The following is an 18,827-nucleotide window of genomic DNA, read 5'->3' as shown; positions in this document are numbered from 1 at the left end:
TATCTTACTATTTCTGTTTGTCAGTCTTTGGCATGAATTCAATACTGTGTTGTGATTTTTTTTCTTTTCCTTGAATGATAAGCTTCCCAGCTTCTTTGAGCTGAATGACCATAAAAGAAATAAGACATGAAGGATGTGTTTGGGTTGTAGTTGTCTTTAGACATTTTTCTGCAGTTTAGAAAGCTATTTATTGATTTTTCTGTGTAAACTTTCCAGATGGGGATTGAAGCAGGCTGTGTACGTGCACTGAACCATCCTAGCATACAATTTCACCTATCATCGCTGCAAGATTATGATAGCAGATTTCTTAGCTTGCAAAAAGTGGGCTGGAGGTAAAGGTGAAGTGGAGGACTCGTGAGTTGACCCCTGACCTCTGTGGAAAGGAAGGAAGCCCCAAATACTAACCACAATGGTTTTGCAGTGATACATGTCATAGCTGCGAGTTCTTATGTAAGCCTACCTCAATGAACTTCCCGGGAGTATGGCATATTAGAATTGCTTACAGTTGTTCCACATTTTGGGAATTGCGCTTATTGGACCTGACGAATTCTTGGACGGGCGCTGTAACTTTCTGGACTCCAGGAAGTTACTGCACCTGGACAAGAACTAATCCAACGCGTTGACCCTCTGACATCGTGCTCGGGGTTGGAAGCTTGAATGCTGGGGTAATGTTTTACTGAACCATCCTAGTATACCGTATATCGGACAAGTTGTTATCATTTCATCGCTCACCGGTCGAGCAGCAACTGAAAAGTTATTGGACAATGAAAATCTGGAGGTAAATTAGGAAATCTTTTGAGGTAAAACTACATATTTGATAACCCATTAGCTAATGTTAGCAGTAGACCACTTCCTGGCTAACATTATCGTGTGTTTCACTTCCAGGCGTAAAGAAATGTGTCCAAGACATGGGTTGAAATTTAAGAACTAATTTACGCTTTTCCTATCATAGTGTGTAACAATATCAGACAGTGATGTTAGCTAAGGAAGTGGTTGAATGCTAATGTTAGCTGTTGTCTAACAGAAGATAACGGGTCATCAAATGTGTTGTTCTACCTTGAAAAATGACCCCATATCCCTCTAGATTTTCACTATCCATTGTCTTTTCACTTGCTGATCAATCTGGAAGCAGTAAAATGAAAACAATTTGTCAGATTCCCTGTTTACACGGCTCTGAACCACAGCAGTACCACAGTTGAGCTTCCTGCCCTGAGCGTGATGTTAGAGGAAAATGGCCGCCGTGAATACGGTTAGTAATCCCTCCTACAACTGCAATGTGTCGCTTTAATATTGTGGTTTTGTAGCGATTAAGCAAGAGAGATATAATGTGCTAATTAAAGGGCTATAACAGTGCAGGTAGGCGGACTTTGTTACCTTCAGACAGACTCTGACTAACCTTTTCCCCGTTTCCAGTCTTAGCTAAGCTAAGCTAACCAGCTGCTGGTTCCAGCTACATATTTACAAAACTGTACAGACACGAAAGTGGCATCAATCTAGCAAAATGTCAAACTATTGCTTTAAATACAGAGTCACAACTCATCAAAGAAGGTAATGAGTAATAACTACAGCTCCAAAAAGCACCAATTTATTTAACTCATGGACAAAAATGCTCTTCCATTTCCCTCTCTGTCCTCCCTCACTAGCCCCATAAATCTGAAGCATAGTGAAAAAGAAAAAAGCTAACAACATTAATCTCACATTTGCTTAATTTTCTGTTTTTTCTCTTTATTTCTTTGAGTGTGAGTGCTCCACTGGATGTGTTTAGTATGTTTACACTGCAGATCCAGAACATGCCCACTAGAGAGTGCTGTGCAAAAGTGTAAAAAGTTACACAGACCACTAACTAACACTCATCATGGCAACAGTTTATAGCTTGGGCTGATGATGTTGTGTGGTTGTGCTTTTGGTATATTTTGGTATCAGTTATCTTACTTTACCTGTGAATTAGATCTGGAATGGATGTGTGTCCCATTGAAGTAGTTTTTAATTCACCTTTTTTTTTTTTTTCCTGTTTTGGTATAAAATTTAAATTCATCTTGGCCCAATTTTGGAAGCTTGATCATCAAAAATAAAGATTTCTGATTGACTAGGTAGTGAAACTTTGTGGTTATTTTGACAAAATAATAAATTCTTAATAAGGAACAAGAAACCAGAGGGATTAAAACTTGTGCCTTGCTTACAAATACAGCTACATCTCTGCCTGCACTCATGTCCCTGTTCCTTTTTCTCTCTGTTACACCTTGATGTCAAGAGTCTGAACGCTCTGATGGTCCAATCTCTCACTTTTGGGTTTGAAAGGATGGTTTTATCTTGTAGCTGCAATGCACCAACAGTTCGTCGTGACTGGAAGTGGGGAGGGGTGTGTGTGTTTGTGTGTGCTGGATGAAGTGTGTAGTTTTGATAGTTGTGCACGAAGACAGTGACTTAAACCCACGCGTGTTTCTCAGTGAGCGTATTTCCTCTCTTCCACAAACATTATTTTGCACAAATTATGAATAGTCTAACTTGCAAATGGAAATTAAGCATCAAATTAGTCCATAAATTATGTTCAGAGTGTATTTTTAGACTTTTTCAAAGACTTTTGGACCTGGTAATCAAGTGTGTTGAAACTTTCTAGTTGTCTATACTGTGCAAACTAATTCTGACACGGACTGACCCCAAAAACTCAGTGTTGTAAATCACACTAATCTGAATGTGGTGGTGCACAGTCCCCTCTGGGGATCCTCTCAATGTACTATTCAACTGCGAAGCCGCTGTACTGACAACAGAGGGCTGCTGTTTAACATTTCTCTCAGGCTGTTATTGAATAGAGAATAAAAGATTTCTCCAGGCTCTACCACACTGTGCTGCATACTGTAGGATTACATTGTCTCATCCCTGAGAAGCCACTGCTTTTTAAAATTAATCATTCAGGTGCTGAAATATTGCAGTGTGCGACACAGAATTGTCATGAGAAAAAATACTTGTTTATCCCTCATAATAACCTAAATATAAACCAATATATTGTGTGTTTGGTAATCTTGTATTTTAGGCTTTAATAGCCTAACTAAATATATTTGATTCCCCTTTCCTCCAATAATAACTCTTAATTTATCTTCTGCTATCATCAGAAGACGGATCTTCACATCCACATAAAATAAAGCACAGTTAATTCTGAATGCAAAGGGTACAATGGTGGAAATGATAAGAAGGTGGAGGGGTTGTGGGCTCATTGCGGTGGGGAAACAGACGTCCCCACCCATCCCCAGGCACGTGCTCGTTACCTCTCGGTCTCTTTTCTTTAACGGGTGCGTGCACGTAGCTCGACTGTACCCCTCCCATGAACACTCAGCCCTCCTCTCCCTCCTCCTCTGCTGCTGGCCAAACACAGACAGCAGCATCAAGTCAACGCTAAACACCAAAACGACAGCGCATGGATATATTTTCAAAATAAACGATTACCTTTTTTTTTTTTTTTTTAAATCATTTTTTCGATTTGGAGACTTTAGAAGCCACGTGCCCCAAAATGAGGAAAGCAAATGGAAATTAAGAAATACAAATGTCTGTTAAAGCTTAACTGTTTTTACTTTTATAGGCTACTTTGAATTATATATATAGCAGAGTGAACAAATGTATATATAAAAAAGGTGTAAGGTGTCTTTCCAAATGAGTTGTAGGGTTGGCTTAAGGGTACAGTGTGTACATTTTTGTGTTGGTTTTGTGCTTTTTTGCTAAACAACAGCTGCTGGTGGTCGCACATCAAGAAATGTAGCAATGCAACAGCAAAGGCAGTTGAAAACAAACAAACAAGGATGTAAATGATTTCATTGTTTTCTTCAAAGGTGCACTATGTAGTTTTGGGAAATACATTTAATCAGTTAATGCCTAAACAAACAAACTCTCTTTAGTTTTCATCACTGAATAAACTGAATAAACAAACTGACCTTAAAGGACAACACAGTTTCATACTGTTTTACTTTGTTAATATGAGGCGGACCCTGCCACCTTTCTAGCTTCAAACAGTGTCCTGGGACCTTATTTTCCTCTGAGAAAGCTTGTTTATTCAGTAATAGACATAATAAATATAATTACCTCATTAATATTGTAAATATTATTAATATTACTCTGAGTTTGAATTTCTTCTCCAAAACTACATATTCACCCTTTAAAATGACAAATGTTTGTCGAGGAAGGAAACACACGCCATATATGCTTGTTATACATCAAGGACACCCACAATGCATTTTGATGAGAAACACTGAGCACAAACACAACTTTGTTTACAAGAGAGCTCCACAGAGCAGCTTTAAGGAGCACTGATGTTGATCTGAAGCGTGCGATCAATTCACGAGACACAAATGAGGGTAAAAATGTTTTCATTAACCACACATGTTTTATTTTGAAAGAAAAGGGCGGAAATCATCTATTTTCTTCTCGCGTACTTGACTGTCTCTCTCTCTCTCTCTCTCTCTCCCTCTCTCTCACACACACACACACACACACACACACATACACACACACACACACAGACGCACACACATTTCTCGCGGCTGGACGGCTGACAGCGCACAGAAGATGGTGGCAGCTGCGGCCGCTGCGTTGCCCACCGCGCCCGGATAACGCAGACCGCATCTCACTCAGGTGTCGACGCCGCCGAGGCGCAAAGATCGGCTGTCAGATAGCAGAGATAAGACAGTCTCACCATCAGCATCACTCTGTGGACGATGCAGCGGACGAGAAAGACTGGACGATGCAGCAGCAGCAGCAGCAGCAGCAGCAGCAGCCTTAATCCATCATATTTGTCTTGGATTAAAAGATAATTATTTGGCGGTGAGAGGATCCAGTCTCTCGTGTGTCCCGTGCAATTCACTTAAAGTGGCTGGATCAAGGCAGCACTCCGCTTTGACCTGTGGGACTGTCGGTGTGGGGGGCGTGGAGGGGAGGTGGAGACCTTTTAATTAGCCCGACTCTCTCCGGGCTCTCGTCGTCTCCTGTTTAGGAAGAGGACTGAGCTGCTGTGGGCAAAGTTTACTTCAGGGAGAGGAGAGGACTGGACGCCACTTCTCGCGGTCTGCTCAGGCTGTTTTCTCTGGATGGATTTTGTGCCACGATGAACTGGTGTGACTGTGGGTACCAAAGCAACACCGATCAACTCTGAACCAGGACCGGTTGGTCCCTGCATCTCCTCGGAGGAGTTTCGGGTATTTCCTGCGCACACGCGTCTCACGCGTTTGTCTCCCGCAGACCTGCGTGCGTGCGCAAGATCCCCCTCTGGGTTTTGGAGACGCAGCGGTGGTGGGGAAAGTCAGGAAAGGACGGGGCTCTGTCCACGGAAATATTCACGATTAGGCCCTGCAGGAAGGGGCATGTGGGTGTAAACAAAAGCTCTAATGGCAATTCTTGCGCTCGTGTTATCTGGAGTTGACCTGCGCCCTGGTATTGAAGGCTGGCCTTTTCGACCAAGACGGCAAACAGCAGATCTGGAGTCGAAGCACACACTGCGGAGGATGTGTTTTGGGTGAAGTTTTTGCTCAGACCTGTCAACAAAATGTTGTGAAATTCAGGAGCCCTGGAGTGGAGCTGAAATGGATAACCAGCAGTGAAAGTGTATTGACTTACAGGCTTCAAGAAAACACGCAATAACACCTTTAAACTATATGATGCTAAACACTTCATACTTATTGTGATCACAACTTCTTCTTTATAACAATTTCTTCACTTCTTTTTTCGACTTTCCCCTTTAAGCACACATCATTTGTAATTCTCAGAGTTTCCCCAAATATTTTTCCAATGAGTGAGACTGTGTTGAAGCAGCCGAGTGGACTTGGACTGGAACAGAGCAGGCAGCGAGTGAACCTTGCAGTCTCAAGTGCGTCAAAACAGACGGGAATGTAGAGGAATGCGGGTACTGACGTCAAGAGGGGCAATAATGAACCATTCAAACTCTTCGGAAGGTCTGATGGGGTTTCTACAGCCACCACACTGCTGACTGAGTGGAGCTTTTTGTTGTGCTCTCCTTTTTTTCACTTTTAAGAGGAAACAATCATTGCCCAAGTTGTGCTACTGTGGCCCTGTGCTTTGCCTTACTCCTTCATCTACTTCAACTCCTCTCCTCTCCTCATAGTCTTTGATTTTGATAGATTCAAAAATTAACATGGCGTCCCCCCAACATCAACAACTGCTGCCTCACAACACAGAAGTGAGCTGTGACTCAAGTGGAGATGGAGGCGTCTCAGTGAGGATTGGCAGCAGTGTCAAACACAAGCACGGAGGCGGCCCGCTTGGTTCAATCGGGGGAGGCTTCATTGTGGGGTCCAAGCACTGCAAGTACAGCATCTCCTCCAGCTGCAGCTCCGGGGAGTCCGGAGTCAGGAGGCCGGTTGCCAAGAGCTTTCGCGCGCAGAAGAAGATGCCTCAGCTTTTTGAGAGATCTGCTGGTCATTTCTGGGACCCGAAGTTTGACTCTTCGATCCTGGAGGAGGCCTGTAGAGAAAGATGTTTCCCTCAGACCCAGCGGCGCTTCCGCTATGTGCTCTTTTACCTGGTTGCCGTTGGCTTCCTCTGGGGTTTGTACTTTGCTGCGAACCCTTCCCGCTGCGACAGGACTGCCTTTCTCCTTCCCACTGCTTCCTTCCTCCTTTTCTGCCTCCTACTCTTCCTTTTAACTTTTACTAAGCTCTACTCTCGCTGCTACAACCAAGCATCTCTGCTGCTCATCCTTGTAACCTTCATCCTGACCCTGGCCCCCCAGATCCAGACATCAAGCTTCAGGGATCCGGAGACTCCCACACCTGCACTCGACTTGGATGTGGAAGAGTTAAGCGGCATGGGACCCACATACAACCTGTCCTATGAAAAGCTTGTGGGAGACACCACCTGGTCCCCCTGTCTTTCTCCTGTCGGCACCTTCTCCCTCTGCATTGAGGTTCTTCTGTTGCTCTACAGCGTTCTCCACGTTCGCCTCTATGCTTCTGTCCTGCTCGGCATTCTCTACTCTGTCTTTTTTGAGAGTTTGGGCTGGCTGCACCTGGCAAAGGCAGGGGATAACTGGACCTTAGCCTCTCAATCAGACTGGGATACGTTAAGTTGGCTGGGCCCAGCCAAAGCTTTGCTCCACCTCTGTGCCCACGCCATTGGCATCCACCTGTTCATCATGTCGGAGGTGCGGTCACGCTGCACCTTCCTGAAGGTGGGACAAGCAATCATGCATGGCAAAGATCTGGAGGTGGAGAAAGCCTTGAAGGAGCGAATGATCCACTCCGTCATGCCCAGAATCGTGGCTGATGAGCTGATGAAGCAGGGTGATGAGGAGATAGGTGACAATTCTGTCAAACGATACTCCACTAGTGGCGCAGCAGCTGCCATCTCCAGTCCTAAAAACAATAAACGCAAGAAAACGTCCATCCCTCGAGGCCAGATCATCTTCAGACCCTTTAACATGAAACGGATGGAGCCAGTCAGCATCCTCTTTGCAGACATCGTTGGTTTCACAAAAATGTCAGCCAACAAATCTGCTCATGCCCTCGTCGGGCTCCTAAATGATTTATTTGGCCGTTTTGATCGACTTTGTGAGCTCACTGGCTGTGAAAAGATCAGTACTCTAGGAGACTGTTACTACTGCGTGGCTGGTTGTCCTGAACCCAGACCAGATCATGCCTACTGCTGCGTGGAGATGGGCCTGGGCATGATTCAGGCTATTGAGCAGTTCTGCCAGGAGAAGAGGGAGATGGTCAACATGAGGGTGGGCGTCCACACTGGCACTGTACTGTGTGGCATCCTGGGCATGAAACGCTTCAAGTTTGATGTTTGGTCAAATGACGTCAACTTGGCCAACCTGATGGAGCAGCTGGGAGTGGCTGGGAAGGTCCACCTGTCACAGGCCACTGCCAACTTCCTGGATGACCGCTACCAGCATGAAGGCGGGCAAGTCATTGAGAGAATCGGACAGAGTGTGGTGGCTGACCAGCTCAAAGGTAGGTGCCTTGTGAAAATATGAAAATATTTTTTTTTATCTTGGCTTGCAGCATGAAAACACCAGACTTGCTTTGTTCCTAACGAGCATAATTCAATTCCAAGCAGCTCTACAAATTGGCTGCAACAGTGAGACTTATGCTTGCAATTACTCCCCCATGCATCTACAAACTTTTTCAGTGCTTAGGTTTATGTCCTGTAATTTCTCTTTGCCATCCTGTAGTGGAAATGTCCCCATGTACCAGAATAACAGCAGTTTCGCCCCAAGCTGGATAACACAGTGGCAGGGGAGCATGTGCACTAGTCAAGGTCAACACTTGGTTTTGACATCATGTATTGTACCCGGCACAGATGGGCTGGCAGGGTTTTGAGTCAGTTATAAGTGTCCTCTGTGGTGTTATTATTATGTGACTGTACCCATCCCTCCACTGTGTCTCTACCCACTCTTTGTCCTCCTGTTCAATTATGTTGCCTTCCAGACGTCCTCAATGTGTCCCATTCTCTTAACCTGGCTTTGAACCCCAGGGATTGCTTTACAACTTAATACAACTGTCACCTTCTCCAACAGAGATTTGCCTGCAGCGTTATCTCTAGCTCTCTATCTTGTCCTCTCCTTTCCTTGCCTCTAAACTGCTTGCCTGCAGCTTTGATTTGATACATTTATGCAGATCGCCTCAGTGTTACTGAACGTTGGCTTAATGTCTCCTTTCATCATTAAAGGCGTGTTGGTCCATTATCACTCAGTGTAAGTGAAGTGACAGTGTCTGACTAAGGTGGTGCAGATGGCGTTCATCTGCCCTTTGGAGTTAGCATTTCAGGGTTATTTTTGTTTGAATAGATGATGAATGTGCTTTCCTGGAGACTGCACATCTGATTTTGGGCATTCGAGGCCTGAACTGGTAATTCATACAAATTAGAAATTTAAGTCTGCACACAGGCTTTATGCCTGTGGGTGCAGATTTCCATTATTCTGGCTTGGAAATCAGTACTGTTGTCCAAGTCAACAAGATTGAGTGAAAGCGTCTCCTGTTTACCAGCCGGCAGGTTTGATTTATGGGCCTGCATTCTCCCCTCATCTGTCAAATTAATGAGTGGCTACCACTCTTTCACTTCTTGCTCCTCTTTTCTTTTTCTCCATCTCCTCCATCATGTATTCAGTTTCCCTCCAGAGATTTATCCTCTTTCTCTAGATCTGCTGTGCCAGTGAGAGAGCTGGCTGTCAGGAAAGAGTTGTTCCCCACTGCTGTAAAATTCCCTCCGCTGTCTGGCTCAAGTCTGTGTTAATCACTTGGGTAACATTGCAGCCAGGCATGGATCTTGGCATCATCATCATCCCTGTTGCCTAACTCTGAAGTAAATTGCTCTGACCTCGACACTGATCGCTGTGCAGCTGTCTTCTATGTATTTTTGATGCCCTTTTTGGGTCGGTTTGATGTTTCACTTTCTCACAAATAGTTTTTTGGCTGCTGAGTGTTTCTGCAGTTCCAGCTGTGCTATAGAGTCAAGTATTGTTGTCTCATCCTGTAGGTGCACATGTTAGAAAGCTTGTGCTTTCTTACTTAGAGCTTCCTGCTGTAATTATAAGCTATTTGCGGCACATTGCAGCCACGTGCGGTCAGTTAAGTGTTACAGCTGCATCCTGTTGGCTCCTCAGCACTGACCCGAGGTCTGTGGTTTTAGCAACAAATGGAGTTGCGGCTCGGTTTACATCCCAGAGGCTGATAGCTGGTGTTTGAGGTGAGGAAAGACAGTTTGAACACGGTGCTGTCAGATTTGAGGCTCTTCCTAGTGGTTGTTTTCATTACTATTAAATCTGACAATCAATTTTCTGATTAATTTATTAATTGTTATTAGAAATCATTGAAAAGCACCTGCTACAGCTTCCCAGAGCCAAAGATGGTGTTTTTGAATTGCTTGTTTCGTCCGACCAACAGTGCAAAACCCAAACCATTTTTAAGGATATCAAGAAAGAGTGATGCAGAGCAAATTAGCATAAGCTCACTTTTGAGAAGCTAGGACTAGTGAAGGTGACAGATCCAACCATCTAAACCTGTCTAAAAACAACAACTAATCACTGGAGATGCTGGAAAAGGGTCAGTAATCGATTATCAAAGTCGATGATATTCAGCTGTAGTTTCTCTCTCAGCTCTATATTAATAAATTCAGAGGAAAATTGGCAGAACAATCAATAATGAAATGAATCATAAACCACAACACAGCTCTCTTCTCTTCTCTTCTCTTCTCTTCTCTTCTCTTCTCTTCTCTTCTCTTCTCTTCTCTTCTCTTCTCTTCTTTTCATGTGTTTGTCTCTATAAGCACGTGAGGCCAGACCTTGTTGTGTTGTACATTTGCTTTACTGGAAAATGGGAGCCATATTTGGCTCCGTTTCCCTGGAAAGTACCTGTCTATGTCCTTCCTTTGTACTTACTGCAGAATGATGGCACCTGCCAGACTGTCACTGCTGCCCTATTATCTTTCTGCTGATGGCCACAGAGAGCCAGTCATGGTTCTTCTTTCTTTCAAGCAGCGTTTGTTGTCCAAGTTGTTTGCAGGGTTTGTGTGTGTTACAATACGAAAGGAGAAAATGTAGTTTTAAGAGCCATTACCAGTTAAATCTGTAACACTACGATAGTTTCACAGATTGACAACAGCTGCTTCAAGTATCTTTGATAGCAAAGGCTGCTTCAGGAGCTTAGTGGCAGACATTGAAGCAGCTATAATCCGTATTTTTAGAATAACAATGTTAGGGCTGACCCAAAAGCTTCAAAGCTTCTACCGTTGCCATGGTAATCGGCGTCTGAATCAGTATTCGAATGAAGGATGTACTTAAAAAAGAAGCAAAAGACTGATAAAGAGAGCCAGAAATCGAGCTCCTCTGTGGCAAGCGATCTCAAAACCTGCACACATACAAGAACCAGCGAGGGAGCATTTCTGCTCCGTGTGCACAAATGCAGTCCCACAAGCACGGGGCTGTGTGCTAGCTCAACCCTCCATGTTCGCAACTTGCTCACCCGTCCAGTTGAGACTTTGGAGGGCGAGATAGTGGCTTATGTTTCCCCTCCTGTCCTCGTCTCTCAATAGACTCATGATCACAATAATAGCAAAGTATATACGTATATAATAACTACAAGTTTGATAGCTTGTGTTGCGCACCCCCCTACCAATCCCCCTATTTAAGACACATAAGCACTTTATAATTAAATTGTGGGAGAAAGGGTTAAATATCTTAACACTGTGGTAACCACAGACCTTATTTCAGGCATTTAACCGAAAACCAATTAAAAAAAACTTGGTTTTTGGACTCATTACTACACCTTTCTATTTGCAGCTCACCTACCTTTCCTGAGCTTTATGGTGAACTTCAGCTCATTTTTTTTTTAATCTATCCTGCCTTTAAATGTCACAGATTTAGTTCCCTCTCACTGCTCTCATACTGTCGTTTTTGGCTTTAGCAAGCAGTTCAGGTCCATAAACCCACTTTACAGGTACCTAGTACCTGCTCAGCACCAAACGGCAGACATACTCTGTTAATGACTAGCTGATCCACGTAGTGGAGCATTTAGCAGCTAAAGAGCCAGGTATTTCTCTCAGCAGTTGGTGGAGACCAAAGTTAAGTTAAATAAAGAGTGAATATTGGAATTATATTCAACAGGTAGCTAGAAACATGACTCCCAAATGAATGCTCATGTTGCTCCATGGGTGCTGGAGGTGTAAAAAAACAAAAACAGTTTGCTAAAAAAGTCACCATATTAGTTTAAAAAGGTGTTGATATTGTCATGACTTGTTTCCACTACCCCAAGTGGACAAAAAAGAAGAGCTGTTGCAGATTTCAAGTCTGTATTGCCTTTGAGAGTCTTCCCTCCTGCTCTGAATCTTACAGGCTGAGTAAAAAAATGAAAAATGACCTAAATGAACACTAGTCAGTCCACTTAAATGATCTAAGAACGCATTGATTTGAACATCTGACAGCTTTTTGGTATAATTGCATAACCCCCTCTCCACTTACACTCATTATGTACATGGTTCTCAGCCTCAAGGTATGCCATGTTCTCAGATTCAGTTTGACCTTTTCTAACTTAACTGCTGAGCAAAGCTGTGCCGGGCAGCAGCATACAGTATATCCGTTTTCGACCCGCTCTCTCCTCTCTTTGCACCGTGGAGGACTTTTAATAAAGCAAGACTGGGTAATCTTCTCGGCTGAAGTGATTAATGTTAGTAATTCACCATCATCATATCTTCCCACGCTGGCCTGGTGTTATCCTGACCCCGAACCCATCAGCCGCCTGCCAGCGAGTCGTTTAAATCACAGCGAATGATATTGATTGCCTATAATGAGGCTGTCATGGCTTTGTTTATTTATGATGAGGCAACGAAAGAGGTTTTCATGTCATCTGGATATCAAAGAAAATCAACCAAAGCCAGGGGTTGTGCCGGCTACAAAACAGAAGATAATATGTATTCTGGTCCACAATATTAATTTGTCCCAATTCCTTGTCCACCTTTAAGCCCTCAGAGCAGTAATTGATTAGCTACATTGAAATTGATTCGAGCACAGAGCAGAATTTAGCTGCAAATAGTCCTGGTGATGAATGTTCTGTGTCTCTTCACTCTGGCCTTATTACTTCATCTGGTATTAGTTATCGGGCAAGGCATTTGTGCTTTTGGGAGACTCACATGCACACATTAACGCTCACACATCCCTTCCCCTACCCTGTGAATGCTTTTCCATAGGGATGCACCGTCAGCCAGCAAAGTGTACAGCATTTGCCTGAGGCTCTGTGGAGAATTACTTATAATGGCTGCTACCTGTGACCTTGACCACGACGGATGAGGCTGGTTTTGAGGCAGCACTTAAAGATGCAGGAATAGAGGAAGAGAGGTGAGAGAGAACTAGACAGGAAGGTAGAAGAACTGCTCTTACAGCAACATTATGCAAGAACTGGTAGCTTTTGGGTTTGGTGGTATATATAAGACACTTTTTTGAGATTACATCAACCATGATGCTAACACAGCTAACATCAAGCAAGTGCTACAACACAAGAAACAGCAAGCCATATAATATTAGTCCAACAGCAAGAGGTTCAGCTTGGCATCTGCAGCGTTACATTTTCGGGAAACTCTTTCAAACGTCTAAAAGTAGCCTGAGCCTGAGATTAACTTGTCTTTTGCTCGATGAATCTTCTTCTCTTTTTAGCTTCCTCTGTCAATGTCCTTCTTGGTGTCTTTGCCTCGGTCATGATGTCCATAGAGACTGCTGAGCTCGGTTGTGTTGCCTGCTTGACCGACTCTGGTTCTATTAATAAGTATTTCAAAGTGCCTACATCTAATTAATCTATAATGCATGTTTGATGCTTTCATATCTCATTAATAACAGCACCAAAAATGATTTTGAAGCTGTTATTTTAGGGTAAAATAGTTAAATATTGTTGCTTCTACCGTTGTCTAATTCTGCCTTCTTGGACGCTACTACTACTTGGGTCCAATGGATGGTGGTACTAAAGAGCAGAACTGCAGCGGCGTTACCTAACCACCACTACATAAGGCCACCATGTAACTGGACCTCAGCATTGAGCTCTAGTGTGAATCCCAAGCAGAGAAAGGGAGGCTGTACTCATGTAAGCCACCGGGTTTCACACCTAAAGTGCTGTGTGTGTGTGTTTTTGTGCTGTCAGTCTACGTACTGCTGCACTTGACAAAAAGTTAAACGGATTGGCTTCTTCACCTTAATATATACACAGCTGTCGTCTCCCCCTGCCAGCAATCAAAATACCTGGCATAATTGTCGTCTAGACTCTTGAGCCCAAATCAGTATTCACACGCAGCATTCATCCCCACTGTAGAGAGACAGGGGGGTCGATAGTGAAGTGAGGTGCTCTGTGTGAAGTGGCTTACTATTGGAGGGGGTAAGGAGGGGCAGACACAGAGCTGGAGTATGATTAGGCTGTTGGGATGGTTTATAAAACCAGTGGTAAACAGATCCAGGGATTACTATGACACAGCATATTGCATTCTGTAGCAGCCCTCTCATCTTCGGAGGCTGCCAGGGGAACAAAAAAGCCGGGGGAGTCTAAACTGCTATATTGTATTGCAGTGACCGACCCCTGCCTGGAACACCTTGGCTATGTATGGTAGATTACAGCTCTGCCAGGAGAGTAATGGCATAATACATCACACTGCATTGTACAGTATCTCTCTGTGCTGTATCTCAAAGGTTCAGCACAGCATGGCATTGACGCCTGCGGCAATGCAATCTAACCATTAATCATCTGTATGGGCTTATCATACAGAGTTAGTCTTCAGAGCTTCAGGATCCCTTGTCATGCTCTGCAAAAATGGAGCCATTGTGGCAAAGTTATTGAAGGTCTATGATGTGGTGATATAGCTGCAGTTGTTTAGGTTATCTGCTGTGTCACACTGTTACTCAGCAGGATTGAACTACCTGTACTTGTCCAGGAGGACTGTACCGCAAGGATATTGCTTGCAGCTTCGACCCAGCAGCAAGCGAGCAAAGATTCTACTTGGGGGTGTAATGAGTTTCTAGATTAACAGCAGAAACGTAGAAAGCATTTTATCCCAAAGGGTGCAAATAATCTTATCGGCATGGCCCAGTGAGCTTTTTATTGAACTGATACTGTTTGAGATTTTCCTCTAAACGTCTATGTAACCTGTTGTGCTCCTCTTAATCCTGACAAGTGTCAGCAGACCCTGTAAACCTCCCATAGGGGACAGCTGTCCTATTGGCTCAATGGTGAAGTGTCCTGCCTCTATCTACTCTGACAGAAATGACCCAGGGCGAGGTGGATGAGAGAGCCTGATATCAGCGCCGCCGCTGTCTGTCTGATAAGGAGCCACACATGCGAGCAGCTGACACGGCTGAGCCTGTAGAACAAACACAGCACATGTAGCATGTGGAGTAGGACATGCTACACAACGTGCCGTCTAACACACACTGTTTCACTTTGCTCAGAAGCCTCTTGCCTTTTTAATTCAGTAAGTTAAGCACACACAGCAAATCAATATCAGTGGCTGTGCAGACAAAGGATAATGTTCAGGTGACCTCTCAGCGGTTGTAGGATGGAGGTATTCTCTATGGATTCTGATGCTGCTGACAAAACTGTGTTTTACACAGCCACCAGCACTGCAGCAGAGTTGGCATCAGTTGATAATATGATATTATTGTCCTAAGTGCAACATTGTGATATTGTAGTTTTAATAAAGTAGTAGTTGTAATAGTTTTGTGAAATTGTGGTGAATGTGCTAGACTTTCCCCAATTTTTATGCCTCCACATCGATGATAGCCGTGGCCGCAGGCAATATGTTTTCAGGGTTGTCTGTCCATCCTTCCATTCGTGTGAGCACTATATCTCAAGAACGCCCTTTGTTTTCACTTTCTTTATCATTGTGAGACATTTTCGTAGTTTCTGCATGAATCTTGATGCAAAAATCTGGCATATTTCGGTGGCTGGTATCTATGAGTGAGTAAAATTTGATGCAGATAAAGGGGACTGTTGGGCCTTGATGGTGGAATGCACTCTACTGAGTGCCATTATAGTATACAGTGTAAATTGAATTTTGGACAAAAAAGAGACATTACACATTACAATTGTTCTCAGTTTTCCAGCATTTCAAAGCCCAATGACAATAAGCACTAGTCTGAGTTATCAGATATGCTGATAAAATAATATATGTGTTGTATCAAATCAACATGTTTGATTTGGTAGACCTAGTTCTACAAGTGAATAGAGTCTTAGCTACGATCGTTTAACACACATAAACTGTTCATTTATTCCCCAAGGCCATTTGCTATGAAATGTGAAATAGGAGAGTAATGTGCTGTGATGTTCCACGTTTCAGCTGCTCCATTAGCCACCATTAAACCAGTGCAGGTGAGCTAATGTAGTGCAGCCAAGCGTCGCCCTGTTGTGTGTCGGTAGTCACATGACAGATATTTACTTTCTTGTATAATCAGTCCATTACTCACAGAGGTTATGAGTGGTGGAGGATGGCGGGGAGGGTAGGGCAGTAGACATCATGATTTAGTTATGGTTCTGCGTATTCTCATATCTTAAACACAGTTTTCTTTCTTTCTTTTTCTTTCTTTCTTACTTTCTTTCTTTCTTTCTTTCTTCTTTATCTTGCTCCTGAATAGAAGAGGCATGCAACATGATTACCCACAGTTTGGAGTCTTTTCACGCCCGCAGGCGACCAAAAAAATTCGTATTTACAGTGTCACAGATACAGTAATCTCATGCCATCTTGATAGCATAATGCCTTTAGTATAATGTCAACATTTTTCAACAAAGCCAGAGTTTGTAAAGGAATCTTCTTGCTTCTGCTCTCTCGTTCATTGCATACAGCGAGCTAATCTGTTATCAAACAGCTGAGAATATGTGATCGTATATAGTCCTGCAAACTTAACCATCCTCCCTGTGGGCTGAGAAAAAAATAAAAGAAGCAAGAAAGGGGTTGTAAAGAGAGAAAACTGATAAATAGAGTGAGACAGGAAGATGGATAGAGTTGGCCCTTCAGGTTCACCCTGTTCAGGGCTCCACCTGGCTCACAGTCACAACACCAGCCTCCGCACAACACATGGGAAAGGACGTTTCCCATCTTCAGCAACACACACACACACACACACTTACTCCAGCTGGGTCCGCCAAGGCTAATTGCCATGGCAACGGGCTATTGAAAGGGGCGAAGGTCAGCTTGAAAACTGGAGGGTCTTTTTAGATGGAAGGACTGGCACTCTGAATGGGAGAACGGGGCCAAACTGACTTTATTCAGCTAAAATTCTGGCTCTCGTATTGTGGTAAAAGCCGAGCAAAGGCCTATTTTTGTGTGCGACCAGCCAAGGATAAACTGAACACGTGCAGCGATGAGTCGCCACCACAGCTCTAAAGGACACCTACACAGATACAAATTGTGTGCATTCTGATTCTCAAAGATGCAAACCTTGAAAAAGTGAAGGAAATGTAAAAGCACCTCTGTGTGTCTGTATTCCTGGTACTTGGATGTCTAGGTGCAGTGTGAGTTGAGCTGCACATGGGGCTGAGCTCGTTCTCCTCACCGCCGTGCACATGCTCGGGTGATAAATTGCTATCATGAGTCATTGATGCATCCTAAGCTTTTCTCCTGTGTGATCAAGGGTACAGAAAATGCCAGCACTCCTTCTACTATGGCGCACACAAGACTTCACTGACATTGACAGATGGAGCTCACTCTTGAGGTGACACTCACAACAACCCCCACCCACCCTCCTAGAAGTGCACGCTCACAGGCACTTTTTGCAATTGGCGTTCAGGCACACTAAATGCAAAGACCCACACATGCAGCCGGTCCGTGTAGCTGTAGTGTCTCGTTAGTGGGCACAGCGGGAGTGTGTGTGTGTGTGTGTGTGTGTGTGTGTGTGTGATAAATGGCTTTTTGAATTATGAATGAGGGAAGATGACGGGGAGCCAGTCCACCCTGAAACCTGCTACAGCACTCAGCCTGCATGGATTGACTGTGCATGTTTGTGTGTGTGTGTCTAATGTACAGTTAAAGTGTGTTTTCCTCTATGAATTCTTTTGTGTCTGTTGTATAGGCATGCCTGAGTATTTTATTATAGAAGTGCAGACCGTGAAATGAATTTTAGAGTGTCTGAGTCCAGTTTTAGCTCTCTCTCGCTTTAAGAGTGATGAAGCCTCTCTTTTAAAATTGCTTGTCCCTCACACACTCTTCCTGTGTTTCTCTCGTTTTTATACACTCATCCACACAACTTCTCATTCGAAACTGAGCTCCCTTGGGTTCTGAGTAATACACCTGCCATGACATACTGTAGTTGCATCCCCTTGCAATGCTCGAGTATAGAGAGCTGGTGGACCCCATGGGACTTTATTTCGGAAAAATATGTATTGAATGGAGAGAGACAAATAATACTGGATACTGGAAGTGGCGTGACTTTGCCACTCTATATGTATCATTTGGGTGCAATCAACTGGCTGCTGTCATTGCTAACAGCTAGCATTGTGGGACCAGGCTATTTAGCTATTTGGAACCAGGATAATTCCAGGAATAAAAGTATGCATCCCAAAAGTTACATTACGCTGATGCTTGAAACGTTCAAGTTTAGTTTACTTGATGTCTGTTTTGCGGTTAGCAAAAAAAAAAGTCCTGTAGCGAGTGACTGAAACAAGCTGTTCCCAGCATGCCGTTTGCCGATTGAACACATAAATTGGGTCCAGTCTCGATTCACTGCATAGTGTGTACTACCATAGCGACACACTACTAATATAGATGTGTTGTGGATCACAAGAGCTCACACTCGACAGCGCACTTCCTTGGCTCCTCGGCCATACACCTACCAAGAGTAAAATGAAGGGCAGAGATATATTCACATATGCAGACAGTCAGGGACTTCCTCCATTTTAAGTTGATGTATAATTTTCCAAGTTTCCAAAATGGCCTGATTAATGCATGAGACTGTGAGTGTTTGTGTGTGTGCTCAAACAATTAGTCAATAAATCAGTTAGTAATTTAACAGAAATCTCAGGGATGACAGCTCTGTTTGCTGTGATGGCTGTGGTTGCTGAAATAATCATACCAACAATTTGCTGGTTACATGAAGATTATTCTTGATTTTGTCATAGTATCATCAGACTTTTTTTGACTGTCATTTTTGGTTTTGGGTTCTTTTTTTTTGTAACCAATGGCTTACATACCTAAACACCAATACCTATCTACCACAAGGTAACAACAGCTTCAGTGTATAGCTGTGGTTGGTTCCTGCCCCAGGCTCAGCTCCCTCGCTGGCTTCGGTGTGGGACATCCCTCCTGTGTCCCCTCCAGCTGTCAGCTGCTCCTCCATCCACGTATTTTATCGCCCCAGGAACCCCCCA

The 18,827-nt window shown here is 43.8% G+C and overlaps 1 protein-coding gene across 1 annotated transcript in view; it reads left to right on the top strand.

Moving 5' to 3' along the window:
* Positions 1 to 6,015: 6,015 nt before the first annotated feature.
* Positions 6,016 to 18,827, top strand: part of LOC141020042 (adenylate cyclase type 9-like) — a 35,470-nt gene continuing 22,658 nt past the window's right edge. The window contains exon 1 of the mRNA XM_073495081.1: positions 6,016 to 7,952. Coding sequence (XP_073351182.1) covers positions 6,134 to 7,952 — 1,819 coding nt within the window. The 5' untranslated portion in view covers positions 6,016 to 6,133. The remainder of the gene's footprint in view (positions 7,953 to 18,827) is intronic.

The sequence above is a fragment of the Pagrus major genome, chromosome 23, assembly GCF_040436345.1.
Source record: "Pagrus major chromosome 23, Pma_NU_1.0".
Taxonomy (NCBI): domain Eukaryota; kingdom Metazoa; phylum Chordata; class Actinopteri; order Spariformes; family Sparidae; genus Pagrus; species Pagrus major.
This window is presented reverse-complemented; position numbering and strand designations above follow the sequence as displayed.